The sequence below is a fragment of the Falco punctatus genome (assembly GCF_963210335.1).
Source record: "Falco punctatus genome assembly, chromosome: 6".
Taxonomy (NCBI): Eukaryota; Metazoa; Chordata; class Aves; order Falconiformes; family Falconidae; genus Falco; species Falco punctatus.
In genome coordinates, this window is record NC_137585.1 from 31416505 (window position 1) to 31435514 (window position 19010).

Sequence of the window (19010 nt, forward strand, 5' to 3'; positions counted from 1 at the left end):
TACCTGTGAAGTGATATTTTTGTACTATCTGCAAAGAGCATTTTTCAGTTTTGGACATTCAATGTAAAATATTTAAGTGTTTTCTTCCCAAAATGTTTATGCATTTAAAGCAGATTTCTCAATTATTTCATTTGTACCAATGAATGTTTAGTATTTCTCCAGCTCAGATCCAGAATCTCTAATTCAGGGATTCCAGAAAAAGAGAAGAATTAAGTTATTATTAATCAGTAGAAAATCTGGTTTAAGGTACTTGTTTAGCACCAGAGGAGGACTGTACAATAGGCAAGTGCAATTTTCCAAAGCAGTATTCAATTACCTTATTTATAAAGTCACCTCCTTTCCTGTAGGTCCCAATCTCATTCTTCCCTTTTTTATTTTTCTTAAATATGTATAAATAAAGAAAAGTTTCTGCAGAAAACTGCCTCCTATGAAAGTACTGAGAGCACAAAACAAAGCCTACATAAAGCCTTTAATGACCAGTGCCATTACTGTTCACAAGACTGTAAAGAAGTTGCACGATGGGGCACACAAATGATTGTGTAAGAATGGGCAAACCACATGCATACCAATTCAATGAGATAAAAGATTTTTAGAAATCCAGTTATATGGAGAGAAATTAATGAGCCACAGAATACCATGTTGTTCCCAAGCATCTACCATATAGCTTGCGCAATGGGACTAGAATCAATTAATATCCACATAGGGCAGAATTAGGCCAACACAATTCCCAAATTCATTTTTCTTGTAAAACTATCAAGAGAGGGAAGGCAAGAAGTTTCTCACTTTTGTGCACTCCTGAGCATAACACATAGTTCAAAATAGTTTTGCCAATTACTCTTTTTGGAGTACAACAAGTTGTTTTTGGATGCCATTTATATTACAAAAATAAAATGAAAATGAAGAAAAAGAATCTCAGTTACAATAGTGACCAAATGCTCTAAATTTTTGAATAGTTGTATTGCCTTTCAGAAAATTCAAGACCAATTTTGTCCTGATCTCGCTACCACTAACTTCGAAGAATCATGTTTTATACAAGTGAAATACTTAGGTTAGAAGCCTAGCTTAACTAGTTACCTTTTTTGGTTGTTTTTTTTTAATCCATATTTCTTTTTTGTAGGATTTCTTTTAATGCTTAAAAATGTTTGAAGGAAAGCAGTTGGAAATTATTAACTTTTTCTATAGGGACTTTTTTTTAAGAGAAGTCTTTGAGATAACATTATATACGCAAACTATTACATTTTATGTTTTGACTCATAAATCATTTCTTTCCTATGCCTAATAAAAAATTGATCCTTGAGTGTCAAAAAACGGTAATATTCTGAATGTAACTGTTGTGAAAACTGATGATTACTGAAATGTAAAAAATTTACAACTAATACTTTAAAGAAAGAACACACATCTATAATAGCATAGAATATGCAGATCTACATGTGCAGATTAGTAACTAAAAAACAGTAAAACTATCACCCAATAATGCATCAGAAGTAAATACCCAAAATCAAAACCCTCCTCCTTTTTCATGCCAAAACAAAGACTGAATTATAAAGTTCTCGTACAGTCTATGTGCCTTCTGAGACTATCACATTCTTTCCAATTCAGGTTGCAGAAAATTAATTTGCTACCCAGCCAAACTGTTCTACAACCACACAAGTACACTACTGTTTTCTCGTGTAATTTACAGAGCCAAATTTCAGATGCTCAACTCTCTGGGACAATGGTCATCTTCTAATCAAAACACTACTCTGTTGCGTGAAAGCTGACAGTATAACTATGCCGTAAGAGTTTAAAATATACAATTATTTAAAAATACTTTACTTTTTTTTTTTTTTAGGTGGAATGGGTTTTGGGTGTTTTCTTTCCATATTCTCTATAAACAATTTACATCAAAAGCTCTCTTGAAAGACCTGAAAGTCTTTCATTCAATTTACCATACTAATAGATGAAAAAGGTATGGTTTGGGGAATATATAACATAAGCTTAACTTTCATCTTCCAGACAACAGGCATTCAGCAAGTTTTGTGTTAAATTTTCTCATATGAGTTTCTTATATTCCTTGATCTACATTTATTCCCTCCAGATATCAAGCACACTTACAATATGTACAGCCAAAGAGTAAGAAATATTACAACAGGTCTGCATTACTCTTTAAAAGTACTGCTTCAAACCATCTGCAAAGGCAAGTTTTTCTACATTAAAGCCTGCAAAGCTTTTCTGATTTTCAGGTGTTATCAGAATTAATTTGCTGAACCTCCATTCCACAAGATGCATAAAAATGGGGTAAAGTCTACCAACATGTTGGTTATTATGCAGTAACTCATGAAATGCAAATACTTAGAAGGTATCTCACAATGTTTTGTCTAAGCATACAACAAAATGGAGAGGAAAATCTCTATCTGTTAACTGCACCTTAGTTCATTTCTGCTGCATATTCAGAAGCATACAATTGTTTAAGGCATTATTTTCATTCTGTGCAAAAAAGTCTTGGTGACTTGCAAATTGCAATTCCTGAGTCAAATTCAACATGCTGTGATGCTGTAAGAAGATTTACAAATTTTAACCATCTCACCCATTAATAAACATAAAGATCAACTTGAGTATCTAGGCTGAAGCACAGCCACACTTGGGCTTAGCTATTTTATTCAGAACTTCAGTACATGAAACACAGATATCTAAATCTCAAGTAGCTTGTAAGTACCACAGTGGCTGAAAGCACAGAATTATTTATTTATTGTTAAAAAGAAGAGTTACAATTTAACCCAACCAAGCATAGAATTAAAAATAATTATTCATCTCAAGAAATGTGTTTAACAGGCAAAAAATGGAGAAGCGGTTCTGAAATACTTCTAGTCACTAGCAGTAAAGCTGACTATAAATGCCTGTCTGCTTAAGAACTATTTTAATATTCTTGGCAAATCTTTGCAATTATTATTAATAGGTGTATGAACCTTTGAGGTTGCTCAATTCCAGACCAATATTTCTTAAACCAAAAGATTTATGGCTCCACACTGTAACATAGTTGATGAAAGTAACTTGTATCACATCTAATAATATGCAAACCATCTAGACAGAGCCAGGCTGAAAGCTGCTTAATGGTGCACACAGGAAGCCTAACACCTGACCGCTTTGCAGTGCATACTGTTCAGGAATTCAGGATATGGCAACTGGCACCGAAAAACCCCAATGACAGCTTGAAATCCTGGACACATCTACACTGTCCTCAAATTTTGGCTAGACACAATCCCAACAGGTTACAGTATTTCTTTCAGGTCTCCCTGGTTTCTTTCTGATTTTCTGTGTCATAGGGATAACAGACTTTAAGGTAAGAGAAAGAAAAAGGCATGTGAAAAGTGTTTTGAGGGGAAAACCCTCAGTCCCTTTCACTGCTTAGGCTTACAATGAGAATTCCAAGGCCAGGAAAGAACTCGTAGAGAAAGCTTTCTGCAACAGTAATGTTTAAAAGCCATCTGTTAAGTGGTCTAGCACACCTTTTATGTCAGTAAATGAATGTCAACAGATGTGCTTTTTTAACTGAGAGATTTCCTAAACCCCGGGTTACTACACTATACTGACCAGAAATATCAAAAGGTGCCAGTAGAATTATGAAACCCAGGAGAGTCTAATCTAACAGCAACCAAAAAAAAATCACCTACCTACAATTTCCTTTTCCAGGAGATGTACCATAAAACGGGCTCACTCTGCATCCTCTACACAGAACATATTTTCTTAAAAATTTCGAATAAAAATGCCTCTGTCCTTACTAATTCTGAGGGTTAAGGGGGTTAGCACATGCACATACAACACTTACACATTACTCCCCCCTGCTTTTCTGTGGATGAGGGAAAACCAAAATTCCTTAGTGCTTCTGTTGTTGTCCAATGGCACTGCAAAAGTATTATTGTTATTGGTAGTAACAGGCCACGGCCCTTGAAGGGTTAACTTTACCTTATAGCTAAGGTTGCAAGACTCTAGTCTTGGCCTATTAGGCTTGTTGTGAGCTTGTTAATGAGCTTGCTATGAGCTCCAAAATGAAGCTTGGTGGGAGGTTTCTCTTCTTACAATGTAGAGTTTAAGTCTGGGATAATAGCAAAGGTCCCAAAAATACGAACACCAGACTATAAACAATTTGCTGATGGTCCATTGCTAGTCACCGAAGAAGTTTAAACTTTTGAGAGCTTGGAAAAGCCTGCTTTATGGATAACAAAACAAGAAGGAGCTAGGCATGAAAAATCCAGATGAATAACAGAGTAAGGCACCTGGTGTGGCTTGAAAAATAACATTCTCAGGCATTCCGTACTAGTCCAGGGGGCAATATGACAAAGACTAAGAACAGTCTAGAAATACAAAACTTAGAAAAAAAGCAACATTTTGAATGCGGGTGGTACAATCATCACAGGGATCATCACCACAGGACCACTGTGGGACTGCCACAGCTCTTGCTGACCCTGCCTTCTTGAAGGACTCTTTCTCTCCCTGTCTGCTCCAATAGCCCCAGCTTTCCCTCTCTTCCACCTGCCTAATTCTTCAAGGATCTTTTGACCTGTCAGCTAATCATCCAAGACTACATAGGCCTTTTGGCTAGTTCTTCTCCAAAGGCAGTTCAAAAGCATGTATGCACGTTGCCTTAATTCTGTTGATAAACTTAGGAAAGAAAATAAGAAACAAAGTGCTACATTTGCCCTTTTATCTAGGGGCATGTTTATAGTAAGCTGTCATTCTTAGCAATTTGTTTACTTAAGTCAAATCATTAGCTAAAAATGTTAAAAATGTAAAATGTAAACATGCAGGCAATCCAGGTTTCACAGCCAATTTCTGTGAAAGAAAATGACCTCGAATAGGATGCATAGTCCCACTTACAGGAGCAGTCTATAATTGCTACAGGGTAAAAGACCATCATCATGGCAACATCTGGTAGAAGACCTTGAGAAAGGTATGCATCCATGAGACCTGTGTATATATTGCAGGGAGCAAGTCTAGAATTAGTAAGCCTATAGAGAAAATCCGGAAGTATTTTGGTACTGTACTGGAGCAGAAATAGAAACCTATGCGGAAACAGTAAGAAACAATCACCAGACAGTTGTTAGTTTTTGCAATCAAGGGATGCCATCTAGGAAAGCGAGACCACTGGTAAGAGCACTGGTTTGGGTGCACCTGCCTAAAAATAAAAAAACAATCCTCTTCTCTTAGGAAGCAAACCCAGGGGACTACCAAAAAGGGCTACTAAGAAAAGTTACAGATGTAAAGCAGAAAAAATATCAAAGATCAACATGTCTGCCTTGCCCTTTAGGTATCTGGAAATCAAAATGGAAACACACAAAAGGTAGATGCAAGTACTTGCAATTTTGAATCAACATAAAGGCAAGGCACAGGCAAGGAAGAATAAAGGCTGAAGTGTAAAAAATCAGTTAGCAAGGAACACAAGTGGCAACACAGAAATGCTTCATACTAAAAGTAAGAAAGAAAGAAATATTCTTTCCCTTAATGGGAAAGAACAAGCAACATAATCTATAGAAGACTGAAATACTCAATTCCTTTTATCTACTGCCTTCATAAAAATGGTGATATCACAAACTGCTATGTATTAGAGCCTGAGGGTAAGTTAAATTTAGTGTATCCTTAGAGAGCTAGATGAACAATCCATGAATTATCAGAGATCATTTCTGCAAACTGGTTATCTTGGAAGTTAAAGAATACCAGAGGGCTGTAATGGGGAAACCAGAAAATATATCTTTAAAAAGGGCCAAAAAGGATGACCTGGGGAATCTGTGTATCAGTGAAATGTATATTCCTACATAAGTATTAGAAAAAAATATTAAAAAGACAATTTATAAACATCTAGAAGATATAAAAGCTGTAAAACAAGCTAACACGAATTTGCCATGAACATGCTTCTGTCAAAACAATGTAATTTCCTCCTCTAACTGAACAGTTTGCCTAATGGTCGCAGCAATAGATATATAAACTCTCAACTGTAGTAAAGCTTATAAAAAATGTTTTGGTGCTATCCCATGCTACATTTCCGTTAGCAACCTCTGGAAACTTAATTATATCAGGGCAATGTGGTCCAAAATTCCAACTTTGTGTCCATACTAACATTTTATTATCAAGGTGGAAAACAAGTGGTCATAATTTAATTGATAGCTTAGAAAACAGAATAAAAAATACACATATGGAATTTGTAAAGGGCAAGTTAAGTCAAAAGCACTTTGTAAGCCCAAAATTAGAAGTCAGAATCATCTTGCTAATTGGAGATATTGTTTAAAAATCAACAATTAAAGAAAGTGCAAAATGATGTTAAAAATCAAATGGAGAAATACAAAAGGGGAAAAGAACCGATAGGCAGTAATACAGTGGGAACAGATCTGGTGATAATAACTATTGCAACCTAAATGTGTACCAACCCTGTGACACTATAGGGGAAAAAAAAGAATTTTCCAACTGCATCAGCCTAATAAGATATTAACTGTTCTTATAAAATTTGTCTTGTTGTTATAGTTAGAAGATAGACTACTTAAGGACCAAATTTTCACAAATTTCACATTCTTACACACCTAGAAAGTGTATACCAAGCACAGTAAACAACACACATTTTTCTTGAGAAATCTATTTACTTGCCTGTAGCATCCCTGTTAGTTCTTGTATCTATGTACATTACATGTAAATAATAAATTACTGTTTTGAAAATTTGTCCTTGGATGTCCATAAGAAAATCCTTTGGAATAAAATGTTATCTACGTTTTCCTCAGCCATAACTGTTTCAATATAATGTCTGATCATTTAGTATTTGAATATACTACTTCAATATCTACACTTTCAGTTTCTTAATGCGTACTTCAGGTTCCCACTCTCACGTTCCCTATCATGTTTTAAGGGTTGTAGTAGATAAGAACAGGAAGCACTCCTTAAGTGTTCAAATAAACAACTGTTGACAGCAAAATCAAAACTTGAAATTAATATTCCAGATAATAATTGGCATAACAGAAATTTACTGTAATAGATTTTTCTCAAACCAAGGTGTATCAATCCTGTCAGTCTTACCATTAATTACTGGGGTATAAACAACAATTCCAACTAAGTTAGGATCAGATACAGTTGTGTCCAGAATAAGGCCACCAATACTGAAAAACAAAGTACAGTATTTGAAATAAGGCAAGCATGTACATTAATAAGTATTTTAAAACTTTTTTAGCCATCTGTCTTAGACCACCTCAACCCACAATTTTCTTCTCAATTCACCTTTCCCCCTCACCCCATTACCTTGTTCTCAGCTACAGACTAACATAGTTATCTATATCCTGAAATTTACTTGCTGTATAAAAAGATGATAGAATTTCAGCCAATCACTCCACTTTTAAGATTCATAACTTTCACTGGATTAAATAATCTCTTAGATCAGTGTATAATCTTGATTGGAAACTGGAGGAGATGAATAGCTCACCATTTCCTTCATTTGATAACAGCACATTTCTGCTCAGTCGTTGCCACAGGCTACTGCTGGCTCCATTCCCACCTGTGACTTAACTTTGTAACTTCTTGTTTTGGGAAGATCAAAGTTTATTCACACTCTACATTCTAGAGGCTTCTTAAATGTTTATTTTAAGCACGATCAGGTGTTAAATAAGATTCATAGAGGCACAGGATGACTATTAAGTTGAAGTAGGACAAATAGACTTACCTGCTTATAACCATGGCAGTTATAACAGGCTCCCATCCTGAATGGAGAACAGTTCTGGTAGCTGGGTGTTTGGCAGCTATGACAATCCCCATCGGAGTCAGAGCCAAAAAAAAGGCACCAACCAAAGGAGATACATAGTAATATGTCTCTGAAATAATAATATAGGGGGGAAAAAAACACAACAAAAGCCTGTTTTAATTTCAAGACATTCGTATACATTTTACCTAATTTATAACTCTAAAATAAATTATAATCTACATCATGCAACTGAGGAATTTTAATAGTCTTTGTCACTACTGCACCTAAAGTTTCAACCACTGCGTTAAACAATAGGGTTAACATCTACCATCTGTGATCACTGCCTCCCATCTTCTCAAGGACAGAGCTATCTGTAGAAAGAACGAAATGTGAAGAGGATTTTTGTATGATGCTTTATTATAAAAATTCAATAAGGATGCGGAACATAAAACATTATTTTATAACATATCTACAAAAATAAAACCCTTAATATATTGAAAATGTGTTTATACACAAATTCATAGCATGTGTACTCCCCCTTCTTTCCAAAGCACAGATAATATGGTAATCTTCCCAAAAATAGCATATGTAAAATGATGCAAGCACAATGTGTCATAACGAGACACTTATACCAGTAGCTCAGCTGTTTTATAACCAGTCTGAGTCCAAAAATTCAGAGCTGCAATTCTGCTCCTTGCACTTGTCCATCAGAATTGCATCGTATTTCATAGGAACACAACTGGAAACACCAGTGTGTTCCAAATTCGTCACAAAGCTGAGCTTATAAGGTAAACAGCTGCTTCCAAAGAAAGAGTATTTTTTCAGATTACTTGGTTTTATAATCCCATCCACACAGAAGCTATTACAGTGATCCAAGACTTCCTAATTCAACTGTAAGGTAAATAATGGAAAATTTATCCTGATGGCAAATGTGTATATGTATATCAACTATGTAAACATTCCACTTCTACATATATTTAGTTTTATGAGAAATGTGGTCATGTATTTAATGTTAAATACATTTTGTCTAAACTTTCAGAATTTGGACAAGTCTTAATGCAAAACATATTTTAAATTAACAGGTTGAACGAGTTAATGTAGAACACACAAACACTTTACTAAAAAAGAATATTTAGTATATTAAAAAGTATTCTCACCCATGTATTATGGCTTATTACAAAGGCTGCAAATTCAAGCAATTACTGCTTTGATGTTATCTTGGTGAAGCTAAAATTGCTCCTGGAAGAATTGCTGTAGAGTTTTTAGAAGTTACTATCCTTCAGCATTGACTAATAACAACCTCTGCAGCAGAGCCAGCAGAAAAGATAGTAAGATACCTTTCACTGGGTAAGCTAAAAGTAGAAAGCTATTAGAATAAGAATGAGACAAAGGCCAAAAAAAGAAGTAATTTTTTTCCTTTCCTTATCTAACAGTATATTATCTTCTTCTTCCTTTCTGGTGCTTTTCCCTCCTTTCTCCTCTTTCTGTGAACTAAGAGGTGGGCCTAATGTAAAGAGTTCTTACTCAAAAGAGTACACAGAATACACGATTCCTTTATTTGATAATCACAGTTTTGTTTTATGAAACTTAATAAAAAAAGACAAAAACATGCTGATGCAAAGTTCTTGAACTACTTTCTGCCCAGGTAAGTGTACCCTTCCCTCCTCTTGCAATGAAGATCCCAAGTGTGCACTAAAATTGGTCACATGGAAAGGCATCATGCACTCTACATGTATTTATTTAATTTTTTTATCTTCTCTCTTCCCCCCCCCCTTTCTTTTTTTTTTTTCCTCAATTGCAAGACATAAATCATACTGTATCCCTGCTACTTTTTCTTTCTCCCTCTCTGTCCATTCCTCTCATATGCAAGGTAGGGGCATTAGCATGTACCAGATGCCAAATAACTGATTTAAAGGTCAGAATGAGAAAATAGCTTTAATGTAATATATTTAGTAAAATACAAAAGGGCACAAAGTAAGTTCCAAGTCTCTGCCACATTTTTTGAGAGGTTGCCAATTTTATTAAAAGGTAAAGTCTGCTGGTCAGCAAAGATCCTCTGTTGCAAACAAATGCTGAACCACAAAATACAGATGCAATTGTGAACATTACCCAAATTAATCACTAAATTTTAAAATTCTTTCACTTGTACATCAACAATTAGCCCACTGTACTTTTTATTACAGGACTTCTACCAATACAGGAAAGGAAATTACGGTTCAAAAAAGTATGCCTTTTACAATAATTTCTTTAATTCCACTAACAACTTGTTAGAATGTGTTAATAAAAAAAAAGGAGAGTATTTAACTGCCTGCACCAGTCTCCAAGCTTAGAGAGCTAGTCCAAGAATTATGAACAACACTAAAAATAAGTAAAGTACATCATATAATTCCTTTCTTCGGGGTGGGGGTTGGAACATATAGATAAAACTGAAATCACTCCAGGAAACGAACAACTAACACTAACGAAGAATTATTTAATTGGTAACTTCTAAGTAACTAATAACTATGTAAAATATAAAATATACATACACATGTCGTCCTGCCACAGAAATGTTTTGTAAGAAGTATTAAAGAAAGGAAAAAATAGTATGAGAAGACAGTCTCGCTATTGTATAATGATTCATGACTTATAACTAAAATAAATATAATTTGTATCAGCAGTGCAACAGGGCCATTTCAGAAGTCAGCAAGTAGCCAGAAGCAAGAGTAGCTTTACAAATCTTAGAAACATGATTAACCCATGGCTGATTCTCAACCCTTTCACTAGCTGAATTCAACATGCTTTAAGTTAGTTAACACAGCTCCAGGAAAAAAGGAAATATGCACCCATAAAATTACACAAACTGTCATTTTTATAGCAAAGCAAAACTTAGATGAACTTTCAAGAGAGTGAATATGTGTTCGATAGCAATAAAACCAAAGCGCATAGTGAATAAAAGACAATGGCATGAAGCAAAATGCAACCAGTGGTTTGGGGTTGTTTTTTTTTAACACGTTAAGGTAGGACTTTCAAGAGTATTCAGCAATGGATTAGCCTTGTTCCTCTGAGTCAACAGCAAGTGAGAGGAGTTCAATTTTTTGGCCTTCTTGTTCAACATTTTAGTACATATAAATGTCTTCATTTCACTGTGAAGAAAAGTACAGCGAAAACTTACAAAATATGTTTTCTACCTGAGTCCTTTAAATGGAGTTGGACAGAAAACAAATTATAAAAGATACTCCATCATTGCAATACTGTCGTAAGCTTCTTGAAAAGAACAAAACCCAAGAGTGGCTCTGAGGAGTGGGGGATCTCCAAGGCCAGGACACAAACAGAGCTTAGTTTCTTTTTTAAAAAAACCTTCCACTATGCTAATACACTATCATTTTATTGGGGTTCTCTGTTCTAAAGTGCTAGAGAGAATGGTAAATAAACAAATAAACAGGGCACCAACCATCCCCATGCTGCTAAGCAAAGGAGGAAATCAAGCATATTGTTCACAAGTTTTAGTCCAGAAAACTCCAGAAATTCACCCTGCCCAGGTTTTTTTTAAGGTAAGGATGATGTAAAAATTAATGCAAGGCAGTTGCTCCCTATCAGAACTTCAAATTCTGCTGCCTATTAAGTTGAATGAAAAATAGAACTATGGGAGCAATTACTAATTTGGAATTACATTACAGAATCTGTCATGAGTGAACAATGATAGACTCCGGTTACCTACAGGACCAGCGAAACTACTCAACTCCAACTTAACTCTTGGGAACAGAGTGTAGGACTTTTTTTTCTTTCTTTTCTTTTTCTGTGGGAGATTCTACTTGTAGAACACCATACTATAAGAATTTAAAAAGATATTAACTTTGAAATGCATCTTTTAAGGAAGAGTGGGCCATCTTCCTCTTCATATTTAATTCACAGAAGAAGAAAATGTATTGTGCAATAGCTGGAGAATGGGAAAAGGGAATAAATTACTCCTCTTTTAGGGCTCACTTCACCCCATTTTTGATAGATTTATAGCAGGTAGCTTACACAGTAAAAGGACTCTCGCTCAGCCTGGCTCTGCTATAGAATTTGTACCGTCCCACAGTAGAAGATGAACTCCTAAAAGCACTCAGCTCTTCAATGAACTTCTGACTGTCACTTTAAATCAAAAAAGGAAGGATGGAAGAGGAAAGAGACAAAGTTCTCAACTGAGTCCTTACTGATCTTCCTTTAGTAAAGTAAACCCTTTAGTAAGCAATTATATAAATTAATCTAGTTCAGAGAACTCAGATGCTTAGTGTTTTACTCCTTGTGCAGGATATCTCCTGTGACAGACTGTTCAGTGCAGTGCCACTACAAACAATGCAGCCTCTAGTAGGAAGTAAAAGGGTAAATTGGAAATAGGCTACTTCAAAGCAACCGATAGGAACCTGAAAATAATAATACGAAGCACACAATTTGTCTTCATAGCCTGGATCCAACACGCACGAGAGAGAAATGCATATATTTAATGCGTGTATTTAATGCATATATTTAAGACACATTCTGTGAGAAACAAAGGAAAGCTTTAGACGAAGACTTCAGATCATTACCGACAAATGACAAGCAACACAGACGGTCGGACTGAATATTCTGGGGCTGCCTACCCCGCGGCGCTCCCCGCCTGCTCGGGGCGCAGCGGCCGGGTCCAGCGGCAGTCCTGGGGAGCCCTCTAGTGCTGCCCCCGCTGCGGAACCACGCTGCGCCGGTACCGCTCGTTTTTTAGGGAGTTGTTAAGACAGAAAGAACTGATAACCTTTCACTATGTACATCCCTATGTTTGATAGCTTTGCCGTTATTTTTAAAGCACTCGGATGAACTTTTGAGAAATTATATATGCAACGGTGTCCACGTGAGATGTTTCATTTGGCCCTAGCCTAGGTAAAAATGCTCCAGTCCTTTTTGGTTTCTTCCTCCCTGTCTCTTCTGGGTATGGCATGAAGCATCGTATCAAATCAGAGGCTGGGCACAGGTGTACAGCTCTGTTACAGACAAGCGTAAAGCTTGTATGTAAATCATTTCCCCACTTTCAGTTTTGTTATTTGAAAACAACTCCTCCCATGCAGAGAGCAGCCAGAAACTTAACTTTTGTTTCAGTACATTTGAGTAGCTAGGCTAAAAAACCATAGGGGAAAATAGTTACTAATTCAGAATACAGTTCAGAGGCAAGTCCCACCTGCTTCATTACTAGCCCATAAACTGTGAGGTTCTTTACAACATCCCCCTTGTGCCTGTTATTGTGGCACTGAGAAAGCAGGGAAACAACAAAAATAACATAAGAACCTCTGTGGTGGGTGAGGCCAAACGCCTCATCTAGTCCATTATCCTGTGTCTGACTGTGGTCAGCAGTTCAGGCTTATGGAAAGAAGAAAAGAAAATAACAAGTTTAAGAGTGATGCTTTTTTCAGAGTGCTCTGCCAGCTTCTGCTGCCATTTGCCTTGGGGATTTCATCACTCAAGTTTCTGTCTGCATCCATCTATTCAATACTTCTCAATGGATCCTTCTCTCATTAATTTATCCAAATAGTTTTCTAAAATCACTTTGGTCCTCTGAATATATCACAGCAGTAAGTCCACATCCCAATCACGTATTGTGTAATAAAGTTTCGTTAACTTTTTTTAACCTGTCACCTATTCATTTTCTGAATGCCTCTTCCCTGCCATTCACAACTTAGCGTATCTCTCCTGAGCTGAAGCTACTCCATACTTTTATTCCTTAATACTCTTTCATAGTTCAAATACATGCACCTTGGATACCACACATTTCCAAGGGCTTTCTGGTATGCCCTTACTTGAGAAAGACTCTCTGTTTCCTACAAGAAAGTAATACAAAAACATGGGGGAAAAAATAAAGAGCAGAAGCAGCCATTTTAGTGGTAACTAGATAATCACATATGTCACCAAAAGAGATGTATTTTTAGAAGACCGTACAGAAAGAAAATTGGGAGTAACCCTTAGAAGTGTACTTGAGCACACTAAACTTCTCCTCTACACATACGTGTGTGGGATCTGCTTTTCAACTACAGTTGCTGACCAAAGTGTGAATGGCCATGACATCTGTAAAAGCAGCAAAGGACCAGTTCAAACTGGCCCCACTTCTTTTCTTATTCCTCTGAGACACATTAGGTTATCTGTAACTAGAGGTGTAAATTTCTGGAAATGTGTGAAAGGAAGAAAGAAGTCCAAGTTTTTTTCCCCATCTTCTGAGAGCTGAATGCAGTTTTGTTCATTTTTTTATTAAAAAAACCCAAACAAGCATCTTTTATGAGAAACTGAAATATTAGGAGTAATTAGGTACTCCTTAAAAAAACATTATTTGTAATTTATATAAAGCGTAGGAAGGCAGTACTAGATACAGCCACAAAATAATACATGTTCTTTATTTACAAATGAGCAGTGTTGCTACTATTAAAATCCAGCTACTACTTAAATACCAGCACATGTAACTAAGTTTTGCCTGTGGCCACAATTTAAAAAAAAAATAAAAATGGGAAGGAGTAGAGGAAGCTGTTTAAAAACAGTAAGGCTTGGTATTAATAATTTACTGCCTCAGTCATATGGGTTCAGCTTAGGCAATTATACAGAGACCATTGCAATGCAAATTTGACTGACATCATGTCAACATTTTCTAAATATGAAAAAACAAAGCCAAAAAAGCACAAGAAAACAGTGTTTGCAGGGAAAAGTTTAGGAAACAAATGAAAAAATCACTGGCATATTCATTACAATGTAGTCTACAAAGCAAAATTTTAAAAACTAAAATGAAGTTTGACCCACAGGGCATAAGTATCTAAGAAACTTCATTTGAAATACTTACTAGTTAAGATTTAAAACCTGAAGTCTAGCATTAATTATTTTAAATCAGATACAGTCCTGACCAGAATAAATTTTAATCATAACCCTAGCCCCAGCTCTAATCTCAGTGTTAACCCAAATTTTACAACTTCTTCCAACTCCACACCTGTCCAGATAACTAGAATACGCCAATCACCCTAACTAATTCTCTCCTGGTTAACTCCTTTCTATCTAGGGGGTATACCAACTTCCCTGGCACATCACTGAGTTGCACAAACCCTAATTTTGAACTAATTTCAAACATGTCAGTTGTTGGAACCTGAAATCTATTTTCAGCAGAATAACTCAACGTACCAGTCTAGTAAGATCTTTGGGCATAGCAATAAATCTAGATAAACAGTCTCTAATGAGCTAAACTCTAATTATTATCCCAGCCCCAGAATTAGCTAGAGACACCAAATTTCATGAGAATAGAGGCCTCCTCTCTGTTTTTCTCATTAGGAAAAAAGAAAGAAGAGAGGTTGAAAAAATCTCCATCCATTTTCTTTTCACTGTAAGTCTATAAACTTCCTTAAAATAAGTATTTAAAGGAAGTATTTGAGAAATGTTTATTAGAATATAATACAAAGTACTTAAATATAGTTATGAAATTATCAATACAATTCAAGTTTTAACAAAAATATAGAAAATATTAAAAATGGCTATATTGCCCACTGATACATTTAAGCTGACATCATGTCAACATTTTCTAGATATGAAAAATCAAATACTGAAAATATGAAACCATCAGTTGAAAACAAAGAAACAAAATGGCAAGTCACACCAAGGTCATTTGAGTCTTACTAGATACGTTTTCTGACTGATATAATACTTACACATGGGCAGCTCTAATTTTTACATAAAAAGGCTTGAACAATGAGCATAGACATAAAGAACATATGTGGTGATAACACTTCTGGTAAAACTATTATGGGCAAGACAAAATTTAGCCTGTGGTATCCTATACTATAATTGTCTCCAATCATGTCTTTTAAAATACAATATACTTTAAATAGTTTCTATGGAAGGAATCGGTTGCAGCAGTAATTTAACTTTAAATCTTGTTCTGAACATTCTTCTCCTGTGAGAAAATGTTTTCACACTTTTTGTGTATTCAGGGGGGAGATGAAGAAACAGGAGAAAACAAGACACATTTTTTAGTTTCTCATACTCATTTTCCAAGTTTGTATCTCCTTTGTGACAACCAAGCATTTCATTACATCAGCTACTATCTGAGCATGCTCCTAATAATAATTATAGGAATATTCATTTTTAGCAGACATTGTGATGATGAACCTTCTACAGTGGTCTGCTCCTTTAAGAATGTAGGATTTAGGCAGTACAGGTCCTAGAATTCTGAAAGACAGTTTCAAAGGGACTATAGAAACATGCAAATAACTGGCAGAAGAACTGCAGACTGGGGCTGGGAGTGGGGGGGGAGGTAATTTGTAAGAAAATTAGTTTGGAGCTCTTTATGTGCGATTCACCTGTTCATAGCTATTAGTGGGAAAGCAAGTAAACAGTAAAAAACAATCATCAAGAAACAGACAATTCATGCATGCGGTAGAATTAGATCATTGCCCTCTGTAGTCAGTGGTCAACTAAGGCCTCTCCTTTGCTGCTTAGCTATTCACAGTGGTTATAGATTTTTACATCTTGTATGGCAGAACTGCTGTTCTGAAGAAAGCTACAGCTAAATCAGTGGATTTGTTTCAAATACAGTCACCAAATTTGTAAGACAAAAACCAACCAAACAAACAAACAAACAACAACAAAAACCAGAAGAAAGCAGGGTCATTCCAGCCGGAGACGCTGGAAGCAGTTAATTCATTTACTGAAAAGCAGAAGGAAACTGGTAAAATCAAGCACAGGCACAGGGAACAGGAGGGAGACATGGAAGTGTCACTGTGAGGGAAAGGAGATAGGAAAGAGCTGAGGAAACTGGTATTGGAAGCTGAAGTAGGAGAAACGAAGAAACAAGAAGGTATTGCAATGGGAGCTAGAAAGCACTTGGAAGGAATCATAAGGAAACTCACAATAGTCTTTGGGTCAGAGCAATCACAAAGCACAAATATATCCAAAATTAGGCTTCACTTCTTTGAATACATACTTGACAACTTGCTATTGTTACTCAAATTACTTAAATTATTTTTATTTTGGTTTCTGGACATTGCTGCAGCTCAAGATAATTTGAATGGTCTGTAAAGCCACACCCTAACACAGAAAAAATGCTCAAAGCAAAACTCCTTTCCCAGCAGCTTATCAAGATAGCCAGTCCAACTCCTTCCCCCTCAGAGCCAGGTGAGAACAATTCAAAAGGGCTTTGAGAAGCAAATATTTGATTTAGGGGTGGGCATTCAAGAAAACTTGGATCAAGAGAGCTTCCCTCCCCCGCAAGACAGCAGGGTAAATACAGCAACTACAATTTCTAATTCACCTGTAGATTGACTGTGATACTGTGAGAGTCTTTCAGGTATTAGTAGATTGTGCCAAGATTGTGGTTAGTGACTTCTATCATCTTAAAACAAAACAAAAAAGATCATGGCATAATGCTGCAACCCAAGACTTATCATTCAATGGTATAAATGTTGACCAAAGAGTCAAAAGTTTTCTGAATCTCTCCCTCCCTGCCTTCTCCCCACCCTCCTAACCCAGAAGAGGTTCCTAGGGAGACACACACACTGAGAAATGTACTTACCAAGGCAAGTATAAAGACCCTGACTTATCCATGCTAGTATAGCAAGAGTGATAAGATCTCCAAAACTTGCTGCTATAGGAGTGGCAACATTGTCAGGGTTAATACCAGTCTTCTTTGATCCAACAATAACACCAACCATTATTATTCCTAGATTCAACAAAGAAGACAGTACAGTAATCGTATCTACTGTTGTAACTCCACAGAAAATCCCAAGATAATGGCAATTTCAAACTTAATAAACAAGAAGGCAGTGCTTTTGTCCCAGGATGCTTGTTCTTCCCACCTGACTGATGTCTGTATTTTTAAGTTTTAGCAATTTTTAAAAATGGGGTTCTATATTGAAAGAAATACAGTAAGCATACACACACACACAAAAAAAAAATCAAGAACCATCCATACAATGAACTGTTTTGCTTATGATTAGAATTATAACTATTGAAATTGTAAATCGCCATTTCCTGAAGAAAAAAATATGCAGTGTGTTATTTCTACACCCTATTAATTTTCACTGATCAAAATTTAAATGACACTAGGCTGAAAACAACATAAGATTAAATACTTCAGCATCTGATATTGTACAAGGTTTTCAGTCATGGACTTAGCACCAAACATCAAGAAGCTACATCATAAATTAAAACAAAGATAACATGTAAAAATGTTACTTGCTACACAGTTAAAAAATTTTAATTAGGGGTGTTGGTTTCTATTTTTTTTCCTATAAACAGCAACGCTATTTAAGAGGTATTTCCTGCAGAATGTTAGTGGCTACTAAAAATAAAATTCATGTTGTTATTAACAGTTGCCTTTGGCATAACTTGAGTAATTTCCCTCTCATCATATAATATACGTAAGAGTTTCAACTGGATATGCTATCTTTTATGTTATTTTAATGAATTTTTGAGAAATTGGTATTATAATTTTCATGTATTTTACCAATATTATGTATTTTAGGCTGCATTAAAAGTTCACTTTCAGAAAAACTGCCTAAAGAGTTACACTTCCTGAAGTTCTCAAAAAAAAGGACTGAAATGATCCTGTAGCATCACAACATTTCAAAAGCACCTCTTTCACATGTAGGAGAATGAAGCTTAGAAAGTAATTTCCTATGTTGGCCCATCACCAGATAACAAAAAATGTTTCTCTTCATGTCCAAATTATACATGAGAGGTGAAAAAAATGTACTCATGTTCCTCAGTTCTCTTGCTGCTCTAAATTCTGCACATGATTAAACTCAATGGCTTTGTAGTCACTAGAAAAAGTGTGTGCTCTTAATTCCATGCAAAACTTTAATAATTTTGAAATTCTCACATTAGGCATATTAAATGAGTAAAATAAGGAAGTTAAAATATTTTACCTGACTTACCATTATTAAGACTACTGGCTATGTATTTTCATTAAGAATATGTCGCAAGTAGAGGTACTTTTTTCACCCCCTCATGTCTATTAAGCACCATCTTTTATGGTTAAATGTTTCCTGTCAGTTGGGAGGAGAAGATTAAATTCATCATGCCATATGGCTCCAGACAGACACTGGCACTGTTCATAGCAGGGGACTTGAACTTGGCCCAAACCCTTCACTTAAACCAATTTGTTCACTTAAGATAGAAAACAGAGCACAAACTAACATATAAGCAGCATGGACAGCCAGGAACTTCAGCTGAACTAACATCCGGGTTCACCTGGGTTTAAATACAACTAAGTTCTACCTGTTTAGTACTAACAATATATTTTGTACATTAATCAATTTAGAAAGCAGGGAAAAAAGTTCTCCATCATATCAGGTAAAATCTA

The 19010-nt window shown here is 35.7% G+C and overlaps 1 protein-coding gene across 1 annotated transcript in view; it reads right to left on the reverse strand.

Moving 5' to 3' along the window:
- SLC41A2 (solute carrier family 41 member 2) overlaps window positions 1–19010 on the reverse strand; it is a 54717-nt gene that overhangs the window by 19965 nt on the left and 15742 nt on the right. The window contains exons 6-8 of the mRNA XM_080394025.1: window positions 17220–17366; window positions 7673–7820; window positions 7036–7115 (exon numbers count right to left, since the gene is read on the reverse strand). Of these exons, the coding sequence (XP_080250151.1) occupies window positions 7036–7115; window positions 7673–7820; window positions 17220–17366 (375 nt within the window). The remainder of the gene's footprint in view (window positions 1–7035; window positions 7116–7672; window positions 7821–17219; window positions 17367–19010) is intronic.